This window comes from Lithobates pipiens, unplaced genomic scaffold, assembly GCF_037356315.1.
Source record: "Lithobates pipiens isolate NorthernLeopardFrog02 unplaced genomic scaffold, aLitPip1_a1.2 Scaffold_8, whole genome shotgun sequence".
Taxonomy (NCBI): domain Eukaryota; kingdom Metazoa; phylum Chordata; class Amphibia; order Anura; family Ranidae; genus Lithobates; species Lithobates pipiens.
Window position 1 is genome coordinate 618,681,048 of NW_027507903.1, and position 26,026 is coordinate 618,707,073.

Sequence of the window (26,026 nt, forward strand, 5' to 3'; positions counted from 1 at the left end):
CTCAAGCTTCACCCCTGCTAACAGGCCCGGTCCCTACTTGACACACAAGGGTGCTCTGCAAGCGTCTCCTCCGCTGGTTGAGTCCCTGACTTGATCACCACCTTTCGGTGAGAATATGGTTCCGGTACTTGCTTCAGTTACTCACTGTGGTCCCTGGTAAATGTAGTTGGTCCCTTTGTGGCGACAGCTTCCCTTCCACCTCCGACCACTGACAGATTCTCTGCCCGGCAGAACCGTTACTTCTGGTTGGACTGCAAGCCGCAATCCCAACCCTGCACCGCTCTCTTGCTTCTGGATAGGCCCTCACTCAGCCTAGCTGCCAGATGCCCCCGGGATAGGCCCGATCTCCAGCATAGCAGCCTGGGGCGTATGACATATGTCCACCCAGACAGCCGTCCAGATGGCACAGAACCCAGATCACCTGACTCTACACAAATACATAGGCTCTCCCAGCAGGCCCGGGGATTCACAAATGCCCCATATACCCATAATCTGAGCTTGTATTGCCCTTCTCATATCTAGTACCACCAAGTAACCGGCCACCTAGTGGTAGAAGAGAAAAGTGCAACAAGGCCAAACTTAGGGAGAAATAAATAGACCTCTATCAATCAACCAGGATAACTACTCCTGGCAAGTACATTTGTGAGGAGCTCCCTGCCCAACCTACAGGGTTGATGTAATTGATAGGAATTTGTGTTTGTCATCTTATGGATATTCTAATATTGAAATTTTGAAATATTGCGTCTATAAGCCCTTTTACACACGGTCGGAGATTCCGACGGAATGTGTCCGATCGGACCGTTTTGTTGGATAATCCGACTGTGTGTGGTCTTCATCGGGGACCAAGTTTTCCAACTTGTCGGTAAAATTTTCCGACAACATGATCCGATCGGACCTTGTCCGATCATGTGCAGAGAATTCCGATCGGACAAAGTGCCACGCATGCTCAGATCAAATTCCTACACCAAAGCTATTGGCTACTAGCCTGAACGTAGTCCCGTCGTAACGAAATAACGTCATCACGTTCTGAACGATCGGATTTTCCGACAACTTTGTTCGACCGTGTGTATGCAACATTTTCGGACAAAATCCGTCGGACAAAATCCGACGGATTTGGTTGTCGGAATGTCCGACCGCGTGTACAAGGGCTAAGAGTGAAAATCTTTCTGGTCTGATCAGACACTGTTATTTTTAAACAATTATATACTTTGTATAAATAAAAGTTAAATTGTTTGATACATCTGTGTATTTTTGTATTGGTGCCCTTAAAGTTCCGTTCACCCATTGGGACTCTATATCCACTGTGATATGGGGGTTGGTTAGCTCAATGTGGTAGATGCATTTTTAGTGAGACATGTCAGTTTGAACTTCAGATTAAAGGCATGGCAGCCTACTTTTATTAAACAAAATAAAAGCTACATCCAAAGTTGCCCATGTAGGGGTTTTACCTTCACAAAGCAAACAACTGGAAAAATGGCAAGCCACCTGGTTCTTTGTCAGCAGCACCACTGTTCTTTTTTTTATTCTCCCAGACCATGGGTTCTTCAGGCTCCCTCAGCCGATTATCGCAGCACTGAGCTGTACTGGCCCACTCCTGGCCTCCAGATAAGGTTCTTCCAGCACCGCAGGTTTTCTCACACATCTCAGGAACACAGGACTCCCTTCAGCCCCCCCCCCCCCCCCCCCCGTAATTCCTTAGTAATCTCAACTTTCTCAGTCTCTCCAGAACCGCGTAGCCGTCTTGACTCTCCCAGTCTTGTGGGCAAGAAGTCCACCCAACATAGGGTCTTGTCTCCCAAGAAGATCACCCTTCCTGGGTGGAGCACACCGCCAGCAGCCTGTGTGAGTGCACAGATGTGCAGGACCATTATAGACTATCTCTGGAGTCTGAAATTGGAGATCTATCCCAAATGGCAGTAACTGCCCTGAGCTACTCTCAGACCTTGCTTGTATTGGCCCTGCACACCCAAGACACTTTAGAACAGAGGTCTCAAACTAGCGGCCCTCCAGCTGTTGCAAAACTACAAGTCCCATGAGGCATTGCAAGCCTGACAGTTACAAGCATGACCCCCACAGGCAGAGGCATGATGGGACTTGTAGTTTTGCAACAGCTGGAGGGCCACCAGTTTGAGACCCCTGCTTTAGAACCTTCCAACTCCAGGCCACGATCTCAAAACCTGGAGAAAACTTACAACACAGCTTTCTCTGCTCACAATAAACACGCCGGAGTTTCGCAAATTGAAAATTTGAGAATCCTGTGTCCTCCTTACCTCCCTTTCCTAATCTCACACCATCGCAGGGCCTTGCATGGTCACAACTCTTTATTGTATAAAATTACTTTCCAATCAATGCCATAAAATACCAGACAACAACTTCTACCAAATCCTCTCCTTGCTTTTAAATATTTTTTCCCCTCTTATGTTGTTCTGCTTCACCCCTCACTTGACATTTCACCTCAATGCAAAATTTAAAATTAACTCAATGTCCTCGTTGATGATTAATTGGCTTAGATAGGAAATGCTGAGATAAGAGAACACAGTCAACACCGCTGCCACTTCTACAGCTGAGATGATGCAAGATTTTAACAGATGGTAGACACAAAGTACAGCGTACAGCCCTCAGAGAAAGGGGCGTGCTGGTGGAGTAAGAGGACAGCTATGGGGAGATTCAGAGTTATAGAAGGCTAGAAGGTGTAATGGAGACATCCTTGACCACTATGAGTCTATCTCAGTGGATTACATCCATCTTTCAGCCTCAGAGACCAACGTCTTGCCACCTACATCTCTTGAATGAATACCAGCCACTCCAAACTATGCAATCGCTGAACCTTGAAGAGTTGACCAAGCCTGGACCCACTGGTGAACCGAGTCTGGATTTAATATTTAATGAAAGCATTTCTGATCTAGGAGGAAAGGAAAGTATTCTGCTTGTGGGAGAGGCAGGATATAGCCCAGAGAACGGTGATAGGAACCGAGAAATTTTGGGAGAACTCTCTTTTGCTCTGTTTGGGACTCCGAAGAATAATGTAGAAGTCCACAAAGGATCTAGTAACACTCGTAGCTGTGTCACCTCAATGTCTCCATCTAAATCCAGGATGCTTGATTATCCTGTCATTCTAGCGGTTTTTCGAGACACGTTACTAATGGACATGGCAAACAAAACCCTGGTGAAGGAGGTTTTGAAAGATGTCCAGGTGAGGACCAGGGATTCAAGATCAGCTGTGGTTGGTATTGTCCTAATACGTGAACCTTGTCAAGAAGATATAAATACGGGACCCAAAGAGAAGTTGGCTGAGTTGATGAGTCAAGTATTTAGGAGGCAGTCTTGGGGAGTTTGCTGCTATTTCAGCCTTCAGCCAAAGTCCATCCACGAGGTGAAGTGGACCATCATAAAAACGCTGGGAGGAACATTTAAAGGCAAGTGGCTTTGAGGTCTTCCCATAATTGTAGAGGTTTTAGGCACTTCAAACCTAAAGACAATCTCTTCTTATAAGTCAGTATTGGTTGGGACTAAAACTCACAAGCTAGTCACCCAACCTGAAGAGAAAAGTAGACAAAGCATAAAAGTTAAGCTTTGCCTCACCCTCATCCTGGAAATTTCCATTCACCTCTATTGATATTTTAATTGGCCAAAATAACAATAATTGTCCACCAAACAGATCTTTGGACTGGTGTCCCAGAGATAAGCAAGGGACAATACACTGGGTACCTGATAGACATGTGCGATTAGTTTCATTAAGAATCAAGCTTCGGACAAAATTTTCATTATTCAGATGTATCGGAATTTCTGAGTCACAATAGTAACAAATCCAAAATAAATTTTAACAAAATTAATTATTAGAATTTGAATTAAAAAAAGAATTAGAATGAAGTTGAAATGGAAACATATTGCAATAAATACAGTAAGGTGTAAAAGTGAAATAAGATGATGATTCCTACTTATGCCGCGTACACACGAGCGGACTTTTCAACATCCAAAGTCCGACGGACTGAGTCCGTCAGACTGTTCGATCGTGTGTGGGCTGCAACGGACTTTTGACTCTCCAAAGTCCGAAGAATATGGAACATGCTTCAAATTTTCCCGACGGAACTCCGCCGGACCCGGTCCCTTCGAAAACTCCGCTCGTGTGTATGCTATTCCGACGGACTAAAACCGACGCTAGGGCAGCTATTGGCTACTGGCTATGAACTTCCGTATTCGAATCCAGTCGTACGTCATCACGTTCGAATCCGTCGGAGTTTAGTGTGATTGTGTGTGGCCAAGTCCGCTCCGCCGAAAAGTCCGTCAGAACTCCGACGGAACTCCTTCGGAAGTCTGTCGGACATAAGTCCTCTCGTGTGTACGGGGCTTTAGGCTGCTTTATAGATTAAAATAGAGAAGAAAAAAGAAAAGAAAATAAACAAAAAGAAGGGAAGAATAGAGAATAGACTAAAATTAAATAGAATAAAATAGAATTTATTAAATAATAAAAATATAGAATAAAATAGGAAAGAATAGAATGTAATAGAAAAAAAAAGAATAGATTAAACTATAATATAATAAGCTAGAACGAATATAGCTGTCTTCCGAAATTCGAAATTTAGAATCAATTTGAAAACAACCAATATACAAAACGAATCTGAATATACAGAATTAATTTTGAAAACGAATCATTCTAACATAACGAATATGATAAAATGAAATTATTAACTTAACGAACTAAGCCGAAATGAGTCGCAACAAATGTTTCCATCATGCACACCCCTAGATCTCCTAATTTCTTGGGTCTAAGGGTGTGTGGTTTACAAAGGCAACCTCTCCTTACATTCTAATCTTCTCACCTTTATGACATGTGGAGAGACAGGATAACCCCCTCCAGTTGCCTTCTGTTAAATACAGTTCAGGAGTTCAAGGAGAGTTCAGGCAACACTGCTGAACACTGGGAGTGTGGAACATGTGTAAACCAACTGTTGATCCTCTCTGGAGTTTTGGTGCTTGGGCCGGTTCAACGCTTCTCATTGAGTCCTCAGATATTACCAATACGTTTTGTAGGTATCTATAAATGCACCCACTGGTGGTAGGCTAGCTTCACAGATATGAGGAGGTGGTCAGCTCATGTTTATACTGTATAATTCCCAAAATATGTAAAAAAACAAAATGTCTCAGGGCACTTCTTGCAAGTGGGATTTGGGAATGACTCCCTCAAAGGACTTTTTGATATCGCCATCAAAATGCACCCCGGGACTTTTCAGGATTTCCATGTTTTGCGGGCACCTTCACATACACATAAGGACATGCCTGGTAGATGCATTTTAGTTACATGGATATCTACAAAGCCTATACTACCAGTAGGACCTGGCGATAGCTTTGGGGAAAGTGTAGGTGAATAGCTCCAGAATTCTCCTGAGATATGGACGTACAACCAAAGGAGGCGTTTTATTTTTATTTGACTCCCAAATATCACTTGCAGTTCAATAGTTGTTCTTCCATGACAAACAAATGAGGGCTTCTTTATAGATGAACATCTGCCAAACAAGGGGCGCCTTGTTCCTTGAAAGTTCATTGCAATCATTTTTGGTTTAGTTAGTAGTAATATGATTACACCGAAGGTTGTGTCTGTTTTCTTGACCTTTACAAAAAGCAGGGAAAAAAAAGGATTTACATTGAAGGCAAGAGTGTCCCATTAGTAAATTTCCTTCGTATTTTAACCACTTGCTTACCCGGCACTTTTCACCCCTTTCACACCCAGGCCAAATTTCATCTTTCAGCGCTGTCACAATTCAAATGACAATTGCGCGGTCATGCAACACTACCCACAATGACATTTTTATCAGTTTTTTGAGACAGATAGAGCTGTCTTGTGGTGGTATTTAATCACCACTGGGGTTTTTATTTTTTGTTAAGCAAATGAAAAAAGACAGAAAATTTAGGAAAATAATTTTAATAATTTTTCTCCTTCACTGATGTGCACTGATGAGGTGGCTCTGATGGGCACTGATGAGGCAGCTCTAGGGGGCACTAATGAGGCTGCTCTGATGGGCACTAATGAATCGGCTCTGATGGGCACTGATGAGACGGCTCTTATGGGCACTAATGAAGCAGCTCTGATGGGCACTAATGAGGCGGCTCTGATGGATACCGATGAGGTGGCTCTGATGGGCACTGATGAGGCTGCTCTGATGGGCACTAATGAGGCCGCACTGATGGGCAATAAAAAGGCAGCTCTGATGGGCTATGATGGGCACTAATGAGGCTGTTCTGATGGGCATTAATGAGGTGGCTTTGATGAGCTCTGATGAGGCGGCTTTGATGGACTCTGATGAGGCGGCTCTGATGGGCACTAATGAGGCGGGTCTGATGGGCACTAATGAGGCAGCTTTGATGGGCTCTGATGACGCGGCTTTGATGGGCTCTGATGAGACGGATCTGATGGGCACTAATGAGGCGGCTCTGATGGGCACTAATGAGGCGGCTCGGATGGGCACTAATGAGGCGGCTTTGATGGGCTCTGATGAGGCGGCTTTGATGGGCTCTAATGTGGTGGCTTTGATGGGCTCTGATGAGGCAGCTCTGATGACCACTAATGAGGCCGCTCTGATGGGCATTAATGAGGTGGCTTTGATGAGCTCTGATGAGGCGGCTTTGATGGACTCTGATGAGGCGGCTCTGATGGGCACTAATGAGGCGGGTCTGATGGGCACTAATGAGGCAGCTTTGATGGGCTCTGATGACACGGCTTTGATGGGCTCTGATGAGGCGGATCTGATGGGCACTAATGAGGCGGCTCTGATGGGCACTAATGAGGCGGCTCGGATGGGCACTAATGAGGCGGCTTTGATGGGCTCTGATGAGGCGGCTTTGATGGGCTCTAATGTGGTGGCTTTGATGGGCTCTGATGAGGCAGCTCTGATGACCACTAATGAGGCCGCTCTGATGGGCACTAATGAGGCGGCTTTGATGGGCTCTGATGAGGCAGCTTTGATGGGCTCTGATGAGGTGGCTTTGATGGGCACTAATGAGGTGTCTCTGATGGGCACTAATGAGGCAGCTCTGATGGGCTCTGATGGGCACTAATGAGGCGGCTCTGATGGGCACTAATGAGGCAGCTCTGATGGGCTCTGATGAGGCAGCTCTGATGGGCACTAATGAGGCTGCACTGATGAGACGGCTCTGATTGGCACTGATGAGGCTGCACTGATGGGTACTGGTGAGGTGGCTCTGATGGGCACTAATGAGGCGGCTCTGATGGGCACTAATGAGGCAGCTCTGATGGGCTCTGATGAGGCAGCTCTGATGGGCACTAATGAGGCTGCACTGATGAGACGGCTCTGATTGGCACTGATGAGGCTGCACTGATGGGTACTGGTGAGGTGGCTCTGATGGGCACTAATGAGGTGGCTCTGATGGGCACTAATAAGGCAGCTCTGATGGGCACTAATGAGGAGGCACTGGTGAGTCTGCAATGATAGGTGGCACTGATAGGCAGCACTGATGAGGCGGCACTGATAGTGTTAGTGAATATAAATAACTATATATATATATATATATATGTACATTTTTTTAATTATAACTTTATAATCAAGCAATAAGGTAGTGACAAACATTCCAAGACAATCATATTCTTAAAGTGGGGTGCTCCCTAAAAAAAAAAAAAAAAAAAAAATTAAAAGTCAGCAGATACAAATACTGCAGCTGCTGACTTTTAATAATTGGACACTTACCTGTCCCAGGGTTCAGCGATGCGAGGGAACGAAGCCTCCCCTCGTTCCCCGCTCCGCTCGCGGCGCCGTCATTCTTACTATGGGCACGCGGTTGTGGCTTCACAGCCGGGCACCCACTGCGCATGCGTGAGCGGCGCAGGGCGTCATGATACGCTGCACAGTCATCTGGGACACGTGACAGGCCCCAGATGACTGTGCGGCGCGAGGGGAAGTGATCTCACCAGCCTGGGCATTGAAGAAGGCAGAGTACGAGGGACCCCCTAGCAACAGGCATTTAGAGGTGAGTAAAAAAATTTTTTTTTCCCAATTATAATTTTTTTTTATTTTTTTAAGAATTTTAAACAATTTTTTATTTTTTGGTGGCAACACTACTTTAAGTGTTAATATGTATGTGTTTTAAACTTTTTTTTTTTTTTTACATTTCTTTAGTTACTTGCCTAGGCAAATGATGTCATACATCCCACAACTCTTCAGGAGGGGAGGAGAGGAGGATGGGGGGGGGGGGGGGGTTTATCATCTAAGCACACTCTCCTGCATGCATGCTTGAGCTAAGGGCAGATGGATTCCAGGAAGTAAATGCTACATGAATCATTTGATGGCCACAGCCAGAAATGCTAGGGGGTTGTTTTTCAAAGTGATTTCCCAACAAAATAAAGCATGGAGACATTGATGGATGGGGGAGTTTGCTTTGAATATTAAAAATGAATTAAATAGTGTTTTTGGTTTGTGGTGCCCAGATGCAGGGAAGATCCACTTTAAAATGGTTCTAAGGCTCAAGGTTTTTTTACTTTCATGTATTATGTAGGAAGGAATAAAAACCTTCTCTGTTCAGCAGTTATCCCAGCTCCCCCCTAATGCTTACCTAAGCCCCATCTTGATCCAGCAATGTGCACGAGAGCCTCGGGTCTCCAGAGACTCTCCCACCTCATTGGCTGAGTCAGCAGTGGGATCCACTGGCTCCCACTGCTGTCAATCACAGCCAATTAGCCAATGAGGAGAAAGAGGGGGTGGAGCTGAGCCATGGCTCTGTGTGTGAATAGACACGCAATGCAACAGAACAGAAAAGGGAGTGAACCTGCTTGGGTGCCCCCATTGCAAGCTGCTTGCTCTGGGGGCACTCGGCAGGAGAGAGGGGCCAGGAGCGTCAGTGTGGGACCCGAGAAGAGGAGGATTGGGGCTGCTCTATGCAAAACCAACTGCACAGAGCAGGGAAGTATAAAAATTTTTTTTTTTTTTTTTTAAGAAAGCCTTTATTATCACTTTACAGGACTGATTCTCAGTATTTGTTTGCTGGAACACACAAAGCTGGACAGGAGCACCCAAAACTCCTCGGAGGACAGGAATACATCTCTGAGGATCTTGAGGGGGAACCCCATGCCAAAATTAAAAAAAAATTAAAAATGCTGTGGGACCTCTCCCCAGATCCATACCAAGCCCTTTGAGTCTGGTATGGATCTTGAGGGGGAACCCATGCCCAAAAAAAGGGTCTCCGTGTGACCTCCCCCTGGATGGCCACACCCCATGGCTATATAAGAAATGGCAGACACCGGATCTGACATAACAGCAGGAGGCAGCGTTGGAAGAAGACCAGGTCGGTGGAGGAAGATGTCATTGATGGAGGGAGAAGACCTGGAGGAAGAAGACACAGAGCTACGACAGGGGACATTCTTCATTTTTAATAAAAGACTTTTCCAAAGCTGTCTCTTGTTTTTTTGTAATACTACACTCTTTTGGGGTGAATGAGTAGGGGTACAATGTACCCCATACTCATTTACATAGGGGGGGCAAGATCTGGGGGCCCCCTTGGCTTCCAGTTTCCGATAAACCCCCTGCCCGCAGACCCCACACAACCACCGGCCAGGGTTGTCGGGAAGAGACCCTTGTCCACATCAACATGGGGGCAAGGTACTTTGAGTTAGGGGGCACAGAGCAACCCCCACTCCATGTTGAGGGCACCTGGCCTGGTATGGTCCAGGAGGGAGGGATGGGGGTCACTCGCTCGCCCACCCCCTTTTCCTGACCTGGCTGTATGCTCAGATAAGGGTTTGGTGTGGTCAAGATGCATACCAGACTCAAAGTCGGATCCCATTCATTGAAGTCGCATAGAAGTCAGACATGAAGTCGCAGGGCAAAGTTGGATCAGAAGTCGTGCAACTTCTGTGTCTGAACAGTTGCGAACAAAGGCTAATGCCCCGTACACACGATCGGACTTTCCGCCTAAAGAACCGTGAATTTTTGTCCGAAGGTTGTTGGCTCCAACTTGTCTTGCATACACACGGTCACACAAATGTTGGCCAACAATTCCGAACGTGGTGACGTCCAAGACGTACGTCGAGCCAAGAAGAAGGAAGTTCAATAGCCAGTGTGACTCCTTCTGTTTGATTCGGAGCATGCGTGAACTTTTGGGCGACGGAAATTTTGAGAACCTGCTCTCAAACATTTGTTGGCGGAAAGTCTGACAGCAAATGTCCGATGGAGCATACACACGGTCGGACCTTCCGACAACAAGCTTGCATCCAACATTTGTTGTCGGAAATTCCGATCGTGTGTATGGGGCATAAGAGACGGAATAAACCAATAGGTGATTGAGGCCACAAGAGTCCTGCTGGAATCAAGGAAGCAGTTTGCCCATGGAATGACCTGAACGCAAAAACATAATGTGTTGCATCTTCCCAATCATTAGATGTAGTGGCTGCATTCATTTTCTTTATAGGATGTCTTTTCTTTATTTTCACCTTTTTTTTTTGCTTTTGGATCTAATACTACTTTAAGATCTTTTAGAAAGTAATCTATCAAGTCTTGGCGTTAAGGAATTCAATAAGGGACACTACTCCATTTAAAACATTAATTTGTTTTTCTTTTCTATTAAGTTCATTGGTTCTCTCTCCGACTTTCTCTTTTTTTTTTTTTCTGTTATAATACTTCCTTGTCTCTCGCCCTGATTATTTCGCCATGGATTTCTGCCATACTTGGTTCTGTATGCGCTGTGCCCTTATCAGTAGTCACACTTCACTTTGTTTGGCTACAAGGGAGAGGCACTTCACATAACTCACAGAAGAGTTCTGTTTGCTCTGAAATGACATGGAAATATGCAATGTCACGTTCTAATAGGTGGGACAGGCTCCTAGCTCCCTTCTGACCTATTCTACCGGAGATGGCTGGGCCATTCTTTTGCTATTTTGCACTGCGCTGTTTGAACTGTAAAATCGTACAATGCTGTCAGGGCCGTCTTTAAGGCAGGGCAAAAGGGGCAGCTGCCCTGGGCCCTGTCATTGTTGTCGGGCCCCAAAGCAGCTGCCTCATACTTGCCAACTATCCCAGTGTAAATTCCCTTGTCCCTTGAAGTTTTAGTCCCATGCCGTGTCCCAATATCTGTGTAAAGTGCTGCTACTAATGCTGCCCAGCTCTGCCCTATTGTTGTGTACAGATGACTCGCCTGCAGACCCTGTGCTTACATGTAAATAACCGGCATTCATATGTAAATAGTGGCGGCATTACTAAGTAAATAGACGCGGCAGGCAGCATTGATATGTAAATAAAGGTGGCATTCATATGTGTATCATGCTCCCCTGCAGTGAGGAGATGATGTGCTGTAACCTCTAGCAACCAGTCAGTGAGCCGTAATGTGTGCTGTAACCTTTAGCAACCAGTCATTAAGCAGTAATGATATGCTGTACCCACTGGCAACCAATCGCAATTGCCTGATCTGATAAAGTAAACTGTTTTTAAGTCCAGCTGTTATTTATTGTATGTCTCAGAGCAGGTGGAGTGCAAAATTGCATGGGGGGGGCCCCAAGAAATTTTTTGCCCGGGGTCTAATCAATATTAAAGACGGCCCTGAAGGCTGTACCCAAACAAAATTGGTATCATTTTTTTCACACAAACAGACCTTTCTTTTGGTAGTATTTGATGACCTGGGGTTTTAATTTTTTGGCGCTATGAACGAAAAATGCATATATTCTGTTATAAAGCATATTCAATAAACAAAACTTCCTACATTTAGGCCAAAAATGTTGTGTATTCTGCTACATGTCCCAATAAATGCTAGACATGCGCAGACTGAAATATTTCGTTTCGGAATTTGGTTTTTGTCCGAAAAAAAAATGTATTTAGTTACTCCCGAAAAATTGCATTAGTCCGAAAATCCAAATGAATTATGATCGAATCTGTCATTGAAGGCTTATGGTGTCTGTCGGAATGTTTAAAGAAGATTCGACGGAGCAGTGAAACTCACTGTATGATGCTGCAATCATACATTCCCGATTGAATATTTCGACTACAAGCTATATAGTAGGATTCTAATGTTGTACGTCTTCTGTGGGTTTTTTTTTTAAGGCTATTTGCATTGCACACAGGGCATTAGCATTAAGAAAAAAAATTAAAATAATATTGAAGAAAAAAAATGCGTGGGGGTCCCCCGAAATTCCATACAAGGCCCTTCGGGTCTGAAATGGATATTAAGGGTGAACCCCGTGCCAAAAAAAAAGTGGGGGTCCCCCTCAAAATCCATACCAGCCCCTTATCCAAGCACGCAGCCTGGCAGGCTACAGGAAAAGAGGGGGGGACGAGAGAGCGCCCCCCCTCCTGAACCGTACCAGGCCCCTCAAAGCACCTTGTCCCCATGTTGATGAGGACAAGGGCCTCATCCCCACAACCCTGGCCGGTGGTTGTGGGGGTCTGCAGGCGGGATGCTTATCGGAATCTGGAAGCCCCCTTTAACAAGGGGACCCCCAGATCCCGACCTCCCCCCTGTGTGAAATGGTAAGGGGGTACTTACCACTCCACCAAAAAAGTGACAAAAAATTGTTAAAAATGGCAGGAGACGGTCTTTGACAATTCCTTTATTAAAGTCTTCTTTCATCTTCTTTCATCTTCTTTCATCTTCTTTCTTCTGGTCTTCTTCCCTCTTCTTTTCTTCAGTTTCTTCCTCCATCTTCTTCTTCCTCTGATCCTCTTCTTCCTTCTTGGTCTGGGTTCTTGTCCGGCATCTTCCTCCACGGCGTCTCTTCTTGGTGCTCGGGCCGCTCCGCGCAAAGGGAGGCTCCCGCTGTGTGACGCTTCTCTTCTTCTGACAGTTCTTTTATAACGGAGGGCGGGGCCACCCGGTGACTCCGCCCCCTCTGACGCAAAACATGTTACTCAAAACATGCAGCCTGTAGAATTTTTTTAAATGTCGCCTATGGAGATTTTTAAGGGTAAAAGTTTGTCGCCATTCCACGAGCGGGCGCAATTTTTAAGCGTGACATGTTGGGTATGTTTACAGTTGTCTTATTTTTTTAATTCAAAAAAGTGTATTTTTCCCCAAAAAAGTGTGCTTGTAAGACCGCTTCGCAAATACGGTGTGACAGAAAGTATTGCAACAACCGCCATTCTATTCTCTAGGGTGTTAAAAAATATATATATAATGTTTGGGGGTTCTAAGTAGTTTTCTAACAAAAAAACAAACAGTTTTTAACTTGTAAACACCACATCTCAAAAAAGAAGCTCGATCCTTAAGTGGTTAATGTTGATCAATGTAAAGTTATGCACTTGGGGGATAAGAATATGCATCATACATACTAGAGGGAGTACAACTGGGGGGAGCCATAGTGGAGAAGAATCTGGGGGTTTTGGTAGATCATAAGCTCAACAATAGCATGCAATGCCAAGCTGCGGTTTCCAAAGCGAGCAAAGTCCTTTCCTGTTTTAAAGCGGTTGTATACCCGCACTGAAATTTTTATTTTATTTTTTAAAACAACAAAACCCCTGTAAATACTATTATTACTATTATGAAATACCTTAGAACGAGGCCTCAGCATCTGATCCCGGTCCAAGCCGAAGGAGCTGACATGTTCCCTCTGCGTTTCTTCCCGGTTTGCTGCCCCAGCGCTGTGAGTGGCCGGAGCCGCGATTACATTGCAGGAGTCTTCTTCCCGATGTCCTATCAAATATGGTCCCCCATCGCAGTACACAGCACACACAGATGGTGGGGCTACCACCTCCACTCATGGCGCAGGTGCCGTTCAGCGTCAGAGATTTTCCGAAGCTTCGTCTGCCCCGTACTGCACATGTGCAGCACGGGGCGGACACTATATGATGGCAGGACACTATCTGCCAGAACACTGGCAAGGTCTAGCAGTGTCTGCCGGACCTTCAGTCGGGCCTTAAGGCTGGGTTCACACCATAGCGATGCGGGAACGCCGCAAATCCGCGGCGTTTTCCCGCATCGCATGACTCCCGCCGGCAGTTCACACTGCCCTATGCGGACTGCTGGGAGTGTCAATGAAATGTTAATGACACCCCCAGATCCGTCCACATATCGCAGTGCGATCTGCACACTCGCACAGGAATCGGATCGCATGGTGTGAATTTTCCAGTCCAGCCCTGATTAGGGGCCGGTTGGATAGATTAGGGGGCGGCGCCCATGTGTCCCTAATGGACGGGCCACCACTGATACTGACACTGTACTAATAGCACTGGCTGGGAAGGGGTTAACATCTGGGGTGAACAAAGGGTTAAATGTGTGTGTGTGTAACAATGTTTACTATGTGTAATGTGTGCTGATTTTACTAAGGGGTGTGCCAGATTTTATCTCCTGACAAAAACTACAACTGGCACCTCACTGCTGTCAAAAGAGAGCTTTGAGGTTGATTTATTAAAGGCAAATAGACTGTGAACTTTGATAGTGCAGCTGCGCTCTGCAAGAGCAGTTTCTCTACAGCTTGGAAAATGAGCAGAAGCTCTGCTGACTTCCATCATCCAATCATGGGCAAGCAAAAATGCAGTTTTTCCTTTCATATGATTGGGTATTCTTTGCAAAGTGAAGCTTTACCTCATTTACTAAGCTCTGGAGCAAATGCATTTGCAAAGTGCAACTGCAAACCTGAAGTCCAGGGCAAAATTTTTGTCCCATTCCAGCCCTGATTAGGGGCCGGTTGGATAGATTAGGGGGGCGGTGCCCATGCGTCCCTAATGGACGGGCCACCACTGATGCTGACACTGTACTAATAACACTAGCTGGGAAGGGGTTAACATCTGGGGTGAACAAGGGGTTAAATGTGTGTGTAACAAAAGTGCAACTGCCCTTTGCAAAGTACAAAGTCTGTTTGGCTTTAGTAAATCAACCCCTTTGTGTTGTTTACATACACAAAGCTCTCTCCCGTCCCTCACTCTGATGATCGGTGGGTCCGCACGCCCCTACCCAGAAGTGCAAAATCACGTATAACTACAGTGCACACTCAACAAGTGGTTAATTGTAATATATAAAAATATGGAAACAATTTAAAATAACTTGATATCTCGTTCTTCTGTCCTTCTCTTAAGGTGAGGATGACTACTCAGAGTATCAAAATTGTGATCTGGTTGGCTTATTTCGGGATCTCGTCTACCAGCTTGGAGGTAAAGAAAGATTTTTGCTCTTGGGTAACATCTGTCCATCTGTCAGTCCATCTAGAAAAGTTGGTGTTTTCAGTGAACTTACAACTGCCCTTTTCGATGACATTGAGGACTCCTGTATGTTGGCCAGTCAGCAGTCAGGACTGACATTTGGCAGAAATGTGATGTCCTCCAATGAGTGTGCCAAGCTCCCCACACCAAGGTCTTTTCCATACCCACTCATCCTGGTGGTCTTCCGTTCCAGCTTCCTCAAGGAGGACTCCAACAAAGCCCAAGTGAAGGAAATTCTGGTTGACATCAAGATGAGGGTTGAAATGTCTTCTACACAAGTGGTGGGTATCCTGTGTAGCCAGGATCCTCTGGATGAACCCGAACAAACAAAGCTTGAGTTATTTCTTCAGAAGGTCCTCTGTCAGGTGTTCAACTGTTCCACCGCAGTCTGTAGCTTTGTAAGGACCAAACCAGAGTCAGTGGACCAAGTCAAGAGATGTGTGTGCAATATCCTCAAGTAGACAACCTGAATCTGCGAAAAAACAGCAACAACCGATGATATTTTAAAGGATCATTTAGAACTCTACCCCTATCTTAAATAACAATGTTATAATTTTATTAAAAAAAAAAAAAAACGTGTTTTCTTCTCAAATATGCATGTGCTTCTAAATTCTAGACACCATGAGAAAATATTTTATTTGAAAACTTTGTTTTTCCATTGGGGGTAGGATTAAGATGGTTTAGAACTTCTGTTGGGTTTTGGGATATTGACCCTCACTTATTTACTCAACCTCGAAACAACTGTGAAACATTGTCGTGGATGTCATGGTTTGGGGTTGCTTTGCTTCTCAGGGCCTAGGCAGCTTGCAGTCATGGAGTCAACTATATATTCTACATCATATCGAAGTGTGCTGGGTCAAAATCCAAAGCCGTCAGTTCAAAAGTTTAAACTGGACCAGAAATAAGCATGATAATGAACACAATAATGATCCAAAGCACACTAGGATATCCATGAAGGAACATCTCAAAGAGGGTTTTTTAGAGGGTTATGGACTGTCCAAGTCAAAGGCCTGGTCTGATTCCAATTTACATTTTGTAGGGGAATTTTGAAACAAGAATCTAATGTAGGAGCCTCCAAACTTTTTAAACTAAGGGCCAATTTATTGTCCTTCATAATTTAGGAGGACCAATGGCCCACCATAGCCAGTGGGGGTAGAAAATACCTTGGGCTTGGTGGTCAGTGAGTGAAAAAAATTGTGGTCAATAGGAGAAGGAATAGTGCCCCTTTGTTGGCATTAGCGGGAGGAATAGTGTCCCATTGTTGGTATCAGTGGAAGGAATAGTGTCCAATTATTGGTAGCAGTGGAAGTAATAGTGTCCCATCATTGGGATTAGTGGGGGGGAATTATACCCTAACATTGGTGTAATTGAAAGAAATAGTGTCCCAGTGGGAGGAATTGTACCCCAACCTTGGTGTCATTGGAAGGAATAGTGTGCCATCATTGGTATTGGTTGGAGGAGTAGTGGCCCATCATTGGTGTCAGTGAATGAAATAATGTCCTATTGTTGGTATCAGTGGAAGGAATAGTGGGGTTGATTTACTATAATTGGAAAGTGCAAAATTGGGTGCAGCTCTCCATAGAAGCCAATCAGCTTCCAGGTTTTTTTGTTAAAGCTTAATTGAACAAGCTGCAGTTAGAATCTGATTGGCTACCATCCACCAGCTGCACCAGATTTTGCACTCTCCAGTTTTAGTAAATCAACCCCACTCTCCCATCATTGGTGCCAGTAGAAGAAATAATGTCCTATCGTTGGTATTAGTGGGAGGAACTGTACCCCAACATTGGTGTCATTGGAAGGAATAGTGTCCCATCATTGGTACTGGTGGGAGGGATAGTGTCCCGTCATTGGTGTCAGTGGATGAAATAATAATCAGTTTTAGGAATAGTGCCCCATCAGTGCTGTCAGTTGGAGGAATAGTGCCCCATTATTTGTATCAGTGGCTTGAATAGTGTCCCATCATTGGTGTCAGTGGAAGGAATACTGTCCAATCATTGGTGTCAGTGGAAGGAATAGTGTCCCATCATTGGTGTCAGTGGAAGGAATACTGTCCAATCATTGGTGTCAGTGGAAGGAATAGTGTTCCATCATTGGTGTCAGTGGAAGGCATAGTGTTCCATCATTGGTGTCAGTGGAAGGCATAGTGTTCCATCGTTGGTGTCAGTGGAAGGAATAGTGTTCCATCATTGGTGTCAGTGGAAGGCATAGTGTTCCATCATTGGTGTCAGTGGAAGGAATAGTGTTCCATCATTGGTGTCAGTGGAAGGAATAGTGTTCCATCATTGGTGTCAGTGGAAGGAATAGTGTTCCATCATTGGTGTCAGTGGAAGGAATAGTGTTCCATCATTGGTGTCAGTGGAAGGAATAGTGTTCCATCATTGGTGTCAGTGGAAGGAATAGTGTTCCATCATTGGTGTCAGTGGAAGGAATAGTGTTCCATCATTGGTGTCAGTGGAAGAAATAGTGTTCCATCGTTGGTATTAGTGGGAGGAAGAGTGCTCCATCTTTGAATAGTGTTTCAATATTTATATCAGTAGAAGGAAGTATGGCCCATTATTGTTGACAGTGGAAGGAATCAGGCCCCATTGTTGTCATCAATGAGAGAAATTATGTCTCACTGTTGGTGTCGGTGGAAAGAATGGTGCCTCATCATTGGTGTCAGTAAGAGGAAATTATGCCTTGTATCGATGAAAGGACTAGTGCCTCAAGGGCCACATAAAGGGAAGCAAAGTGCCTCATCCAGCCGTTGGACCAGTTTGGAGACCATTGATCTAAAGCAAGGAGAACTTCAAAAATTTTGCAACTGAAGGCATTTTGCATGAAGTGGTTAATCCAACAGAATAGATACAGGCAGCCCTGCTTCTGATGCCAAGGAGGTTACTTACTTTTTCCACAGTACACTATTACGTTTATCGAGAAATTTTGTAGAACAAATGACTAAAAAGGCAACATTTACCTTGTGTTCTTAGTTATTCAAGTAAAACAACTTTATCTGTAGGCACTGTTTAAATAAAGATCGAACGTTTGCCTGTTCAAGTGTATATGATAAAGTCAACAGTCTCCATTGGGCGTACTTCATTTTTCACATGACCTAATGCTTTAAGTCTCTGTTCACACCTTTGTGTCGCGTGAATGTGCACGCTACTGCAACGTGAAAAAATGCATGTGTTGTGTATTGTAAGGCTGCAGTACGTTTGCCCATGGATGATACAACCTTGCAAATCCAGCCTTTCTCAACCTTTTCACCCCAGAGGAAGCCTTCAAAGAATTTTCATGTCTTGGGGAACCCTTGCTAAAAATAATTATGTATACAGCTCATGGTAGATTTTTTCTAGCAGCCCCTGAACTATAACAAAATTATTTTCAGTAGTGACACAATAATAATAATAATAATAATAAAAATAACCATAATAAATATAATAATAATAATTATTATTATTATTATTATTTTAACATACTAAATAATAATAATACATATGAATTTATTGATAATAATAATTAATATTATTAACAATTATAATAATAATAATAGCCAGAAAAATGCCGGCATTAAAATTGTAGTGACCCTTTACATTGGTGGTCAGTGGAGATGTGGTCAATGTATCGTCTATTTACATCGGTCACCAGTGAGAGAGGCTGCGGGCAGTTTTACACATGCCATGACCAAAGTGATATCCCCTGTCACACTAGGCAGGCAGTACCATCACCGAACATGACCAACTCTAGTGAATGAATGTGGAATGCAATGAATGTGGCTGTTGCATGGTAGTGCAGCCTTTTCAGTGTTAACACAGGCCATGAGCAGTCCAGCTATAGTCTCCACACTGCCAGACAACTGCCCTCTTAGGATCCGTTCCCACTAGTGCAACTTCAAAGTCACGCGATGTAAAAAAGGGATTTGCACTTACAAAAAATGATGATGTCCAATAGGATGAAACGCGTTGAATGCGCTCCTGGATTCACTGTATACTGTTCTTACTGCTGAAGGATATTAGTGTGTTTTTATCCATTTTTTTTGTAAGTGCAAATCCCTTTTCTACATTAAACCTACTATACAGTGTCACACAATGTGCCATTTACTGATTTTTTATGCCTACTATCTCGGATCATCATTCTCATTTCTGATGTGGTTCATTGCATACCATTGGGCGTGCTTTCTGATGTTGGATCCTCTCCCTTAATATTTGATGGGGCCTGATCTCGAAATCACCAAAGTTTCCATATTGGATCCTGTTGAGCTCATCTCCTCATGAATGCCTGTTTGACTTCTATGCTGTATAGCAGGGGTGGCCAACCAGACAAAGACCAAGAGCCACATTTTTTTTACCCCCCTCCTGAAGCATGGGACCGGGTCGCTGTCGCGACTCCTATAGCTATGCCCCTGGGTTTTAGACATGAATCTTTGGCCAGGACCTGCTGACTGGCTCCCTCTGTGTACAATCACAGTGGGTACCAGCCTGGGAGGCGCACATGCTCACCCCCTAAACCCTGAAGTAGGCAGTGCCGTATGGGTATGTCGCTTTACCTACACTGTCCCCCCATCTGCTATACATTGCAGAAAGTGGTTAAATATATCTCTGCAGATAAACAGTATCTTCCTGGATTATTAAAAATCCCGTCACTTCTGTCCTCATCAGCAATCACAATTTTTACTGTATAAAGAGGACATAAAACAGATAATCGGTTCAGCGGTCTGAGAATGAAATGCTTTCTGTGAGGTCAGGCTGACTTGGAGTTACAATGAAGTGAGATGCGCTGATAGCATTTTAATTAATAAACTGTCCAACACGGTACATGGAGCAAAGTCCAATTCCTCAGAAGAATTATGAGATGGCCACACATTGATATGTACCTTTACTCTTAAAGTGATACTAAAGTCTTTATTATACTTACCTGCTCTGTGTAGTGGTTTTGCACAGAGCAGCCCAGATCCTCCTCTTCTCAGGTTCCCCGCCGGCTCTCCTGGCCCCTCCTTCCTGTTCAGTGCCCCCACAGCAGGCAGCTTGCTATGGGCTCATCCAAGCTGAGCCACAGCTCCCCGTGTCCATTCAGACACGGAGAACGGTTCAGCTCAGCCCCCCCCTCTCCTCATTGGCTAACTAACTTTGATTGACAGCCGCCAGAGCCAATGGTGCTGCTGCTGTGTCTCAGCCAATCGGGAGGGAGAGTCTCGGATGGCCGAGGCACTCATGCACATCGCTGGATCGAGATGGAGCTCAGGTAGGTATTAGGGGGGCTGAGGTAGGCTGTTGCACGCAGAAGTTTTTTTTTTATCTTAATGAATAGAATGTATTAGGATTAAAAACCTTCTGCCTATAGTCTTGAGTCAAACGTATGTGAGTTCAGTTCCCCTGTCCTAACTATTTAACCCTGTATAGATGCTTGTACTGTACATGGATCAAAATTTGGCAGGGATCCATTTATAGGCAAGCTGGTTGTACAAAAGTCAATCTAGCTGTAGACTTCTGCACAACCAGCCTGTCATCTTTTTTTCCTGATCGATCAGTGCTGCTGGTTATAGCCAGCAGCACTGATCAGTGTATTCTGATGGCAGGGAAAGATTCTAGATGTGAATGGGGGAATCAGGTATTTATTTATTTTTTGATCAACCATAATGGTCAGCCTTAGACCTCTCGGCTGCCTTTAGTACAGCTGACACCCCCCCCCCCTCTCAAAAAACTCCATTCTATTGGCCTCCAAGGCTCTACTCTTTGCTGGTTCTCCTCCTCTTACTTAGTGTACATCACCTCCTATCCCCTCTTTTCTTCTTTTCATTGGGGATCTTCAAGGTTCTGTCCTCAGACCTATTTTATTCTATATCTACACTTCTTCCATGGGTCAGTTGATAGCCTTCCATGGCTTCCAATATCATTATTATAGTTATTATTATACAGGATTTTTTTTCCCTCTTCCATAAAGAATTTTTATTGAAGAAAAATAAAAAGATTACACAACATAGCAATGTACAATATCATGGTGCACCATGAATGGTTAAGAAAAAAGTTTGTAACACAAAAATAAGAAGTTATACAAAACAACTACAAAGGAGAAACAAAAAAGGGACCCAAAATGTCCAGGCATTAGAGACATACGTTGTCTAATCCTAACGATCCCATAATACATGGAAAACTTTAGAAAAGGAGAGGGTCAGTGTGGAGCGAGCACTTCTATGGATCATCCACTATGATAAGACACCCCCAGGAAGCCCCCACCCTTCAAATGAGCAGCTCTAAAAAATGTAGGCAAAAAAAGCAAACAGGTGCACTTATGGTAGGTATTCATAGCTCAATATCATTTCTACGCTGATGACACCCAAATCTATCTCTCCCCACCCATTATCTCAGTGGCATCGCTACTGGGTTACCTGGGTGACACCTGCCAGAGGAGTGACACCCATAGGCATGCGCACAGGGGCGTGTTAGTGCGGGCACTACTTGCATCTCTTCCCGCATATGTTGGCAACCTAGGGGCAGGCAGAGTCTGGTGGTAAAATATATGATTGGGCAGGACTGCAGATGTGTCCATCCCATGTTCTTGGGCTGGGCTGTGCTGAGCCCCGGTGAAGTGGTTGGGCAGGACTTCCAGTTCCAAGAGTGGGTGGAGTCCAGCAATGGTTGTATTAGAGCAGAGTTTCTCAAACTTTTTCCAGTCAAGGCACCCTCTAAAATTATGGACAGTCTCGAGGTACCCCATTCTTAAATGTAAAAAATAATTCTAATAGTTTTACATAATGCATCAACATCCCCACATGTAGGCCACCCCACATTAGATGGGATTTATTCTTCCAAATCCAAAACACTTTTGCACACTGGTACTGACTACAGGGGCAGACTGACCATTGGGCCACTCGGGCACTGCCCGAGGGCCCCATTCCACTAGGGGGCCCCATCAGGGTTGCCAGCCTCAGTAAAACCAGGGACAGTATGTAAAAATGTGTGTTTTTTTTTACATCCGTCTCTGAAATGTCCCTTACCGACATGCTTTTGGTCTAAAAATCCAGAGATTATAGCTACCCCACCTCTCCAGTACCTTCTCAGCCAATAGAAACATGTCTGCGTATGCTGTGTGATTGTATACTGTATGTGTGTGTTTGTGTCTACTGTGTGGTCCCATAATCCCTGATTGCCTGGGGGCCCCATAAACTTCTATTGCCCAGGGGCCCCATGAGTTGTCAGTCCACCCCTGACTGACTAGTATTCCAATGTTTCTCTTCTCCCTCAGTTTTTCTTCCAACACTCAGCTAATGTGACCCCAACAGAGAGGGGCAGGGGAGGGTCATTGGTTGTTAGGATGCTGGCGGCAAGAAGGTCATAAAGGTGCATGATGAAAACCTGAGGCTTTGTGTACCGGAAAGGCAGGAGTCATCCATTTGCTGGCTTGTATACAATTTTGGGATAGATTTTAGGCTTTCGTCAAGGCACCCCTGAAGAAACATCAAGGCACCCCTGAAGAAACATCAAGGCACACCCCTGAAGAAACCTCAAGGCACACCCTTGAAGAAACCTCAAGGCAACCCTGAAGAAACCTCAAGGCACTCCTGAAGAAACCTCAAGGCACACCCTTGAAGAAACCTCAAGGCAACCCTGAAGAAACCTCAAGGCACTCCTGAAGAAACCTCAAGGCACTCCTGAAGAAACCTCAAGGCACACCCTTGAAGAAACCTCAAGGCAACCCTGAAGAAACCTCAAGGCACTCCTGAAGAAACCTCAAGGCACTCCTGAAGAAACCTCAAGGCAACCCTGAAGAAACCTCAAGGCACCCGGGTTGAAAAAGGCTTTAATAGAGAAATGCAGGATCAGCTGGAGGAAAGGAGACTCCCGAACTGACTGATGTCCCTTTGAAGATCAGGTAAATCACAACCCCCACCCCCCTCCACTAGGAAACAACCTCTCCCTTCCACTGAAATCCTCCCTCTCGACTACAACACACAAGTGATATCTGAACCTCCCTATCTAGCAAATTCCATTCCAAGCCCAATAAGTTAGCTCTTAATCCAACAATCAGCAAGGTCTCCTGGCTTCTCCTTTCTACTCCCCAGAGGGCAAATCTGGACTGCCCCATGCTGGAGTGATTGTAGAGGGGGGTAAAGGGGTGTTGGGTGCTTAGCACAGGGAGGAGGAGGAGTTAGTGTTATGTGGTTATGTTGTGTGGGCTGGGTAATTAGAAGATTAGGTTAGAGAAACAGGATTCTTTTTTGGGAGGGGGGGGATACATGGTGGGTCAGCAAGGTGTATATATTTTGGGGTGAGGTGTAGGCTTAGAATAGTTACGACACAGGGTAGCTTAGACAAGATGAGGGAGCTAGGGTTAAATAGTTAGGATAGGGGAACTGATACGTTTGACTCAAGACTATCCAAAATGCTGTGTTCAATGTACCCACCACAAAGTACAAAATAACATGGTGACATCAGCACAGTAAGTGACGCACACATAATGCATTCATCTAGTCTGCGGTGAACCTCGGATAATAATTGAAGCTTGTCATGCGAATGGCGGGTACCCAGCAAATTACCAGTTTGCTGTTTTGTCTGGAAGTTTGCTGAGATTGCTGACAACTGAAAATCAAGTAAATGGTTGCTAACCCCAGATAAGAAGGAGGAGACGCCTACTGATGTCAGAATCGGAGACGGTTATATACTGAAAGAATTGGTCACAATCATTGTTGGATTGCCTTTCTTTGGGTTGATTTTAGGGGCTGATATAAACTGAAAATGTAACCAAAAGTACAATGGGGTATGCCGAGTCCTTTGTTTAACTAGTTCAGCTCTTTGGACGTACTATGGACTACCGTTAAGCTCACCACAGACAGTTGGAATCTTGACCGGTTCAGCAGTTGGACCGAACACCTCCCGAATTGTGCCAGAACTCTCGAACAACGCAAAAGTTCTGACCCGAACTCCGAACCCTATTAAAGTCTATAGGACCTGAACTTTGAAAATCAAAAGTGCTAATTTTGAAGGCTTATATGCAAGTTATTGGTCATAAAAAGGGTATGGGGGCCTGGGTACTGCCCTGGGGGACATTTATCACCGCAAAACATTTTTTTTTAAAAGGATTGTTTTTAGAGGAGCAGTGTTTTTTTCTTTATTTTTTTTGCTTAAAGTGAAACAACAAAAATGAAAAATTCCTGCCCAGCCTATAGCAGAATGATGTCCGAGTGGTGGTTCAGTTATCCTGACTGGGCGTCATATGATGTCCAGCAGGAATAACAGCCACCACACACCCGTGGGTGCGCACATCGTGGCGATCGGTGGTGCGGTGTGTCAGTCTGACACACTGCTACACCAATCTTGGTAAAGGGCCTCCGCAGGCTCTTTACCACATGATCAGCCGTGTCCAATCATGGCTGATCACGATGTAAACAGAAAGAGCCGGTGATCTGATAGACGTAAGTAGAGGAGAGCCGATCGGAGCCTCTCCTGACAGGGGGTGTGTGCGCTGATTGTTTATCAGCGCAGCCCCCCCCCCCTTGGATGCTCACAATGGACCACCAGGGAAGCCCCTAGCATGTGGATGGCCAGGGACATCCCCCATGGCCATCCACATGTGAAAATTTCTGCCCAACATATGCCAATCAGTGCCCACAAATGGGCACTGACTGGCACCTCTGTGGCACAATAAAAAACAGTGATGCCCAGCAACGCCACCCATCAGTGTCATCAGTGCCACCCATCAGTGTCCATCAGTGCCACCTATCAGTGCCCATCCATGCACATCAGTACCCATCCGAGCCACCTATGAGTGCCACCCATAAATATCCATCGGTGCCACCCATAAATTCCCATCAGGGCCACCTATGAGTGCCCATCATCAGTGACCATCAGTGCCACCTCATCGGTGCCCATCAGTGCCGCCTAATCGGTGCCCATCAGTGCAGCCATATCAGTGCCTGTCATTGAAGAAAACTTACTTATTTACAAAAAAAATTAACAGAAACAAAGAAAAACTTTTTTTTTCAACATTTTCAGTCTTTTTTAGATTTGTTGCGCAAAAAATAAAAATCGCAGAGGTGATCAAATACCACCAAAAGAAAGCTCTATTTGTGGGAACAAAATGATAAAAAGTGTGTTTGGGTACAATGTAGCATGACTGCGCAATTGTCATTCAATTTGTGACAGCTCTGAAAGCTGAAAATTGGCCTGGGCAGGAAGGTGTATAAGTGCCTGGTATTGAAGTGGTTAAATATAGTGCCTGACGGGGGTTCCCTTAGGCCGCGTACACACGGGCGGACTGTTCGCCCAACTTTGTTCGTCAAACAGTACGACAAACAGTCCGCTCAAAATTTTCATGAACGGACTTGACCACACACGATGAACGAACAGTCCGCTGAAAGCGTGCGCGATGACGTGAACGGCACGTACGACGGGACTCGAAAAACGACGTCCAATACACTGCAATGCAACCTTCGCCGTGTAAATTCTTTCTGAGCATGCGCGAGACTTAGTTTGTCGAACAAGCCTACACACGAGCGGACTGTCCGCTCAAACCAAGTTTCAGCGGACTGTCTTACGGGAATTCCGAAAAACTTTGTTCGTCAGACTGTCCGCTGAAACTGTCCGCTGAAGCCCACACACGAGCGGACTGTCCGCCCAAACACTGTTCAGCGGACAAAGTTGGGCGAACAGTCCGCCTGTGTGTATGCGGCCTTAGTCTGCCTGTAAAGTGGCACACCTGTACCATGTATAGAACCTGCTGCAGCAAAACAAAAGAAAAAAAAAAGACATTTAAATTGCTGGCAATGCAATAACATTGCCGGCATTATAAAAAAGCCACACCATACCGGGCCCTTCAGGTCTAGTATGAATTTTAAGGGGAACCCCATGCCGAAATGAAAAAAAAAAAAAAAAGGTGTGGAGGTCCTTTCAAGATCCTTATCAGACCCTTAACTGAGCATGCAGCCC

At 45.0% G+C, this 26,026-nt stretch overlaps 1 protein-coding gene across 1 annotated transcript; it reads left to right on the forward strand.

The window, feature by feature from the left end:
• Positions 1-2,555: 2,555 nt before the first annotated feature.
• LOC143961432 (uncharacterized) lies at positions 2,556-18,180 on the forward strand. The gene is made up of 2 exons (XM_077470724.1): positions 2,556-3,416; positions 15,003-18,180. The coding sequence occupies exons 1-2, from the start codon at positions 2,696-2,698 to the stop codon at positions 15,584-15,586; spliced, it is 1,305 nt and encodes a 434-aa protein (XP_077326850.1). The 5' UTR covers positions 2,556-2,695; the 3' UTR covers positions 15,587-18,180.
• Positions 18,181-26,026: the final 7,846 nt, after the last annotated feature.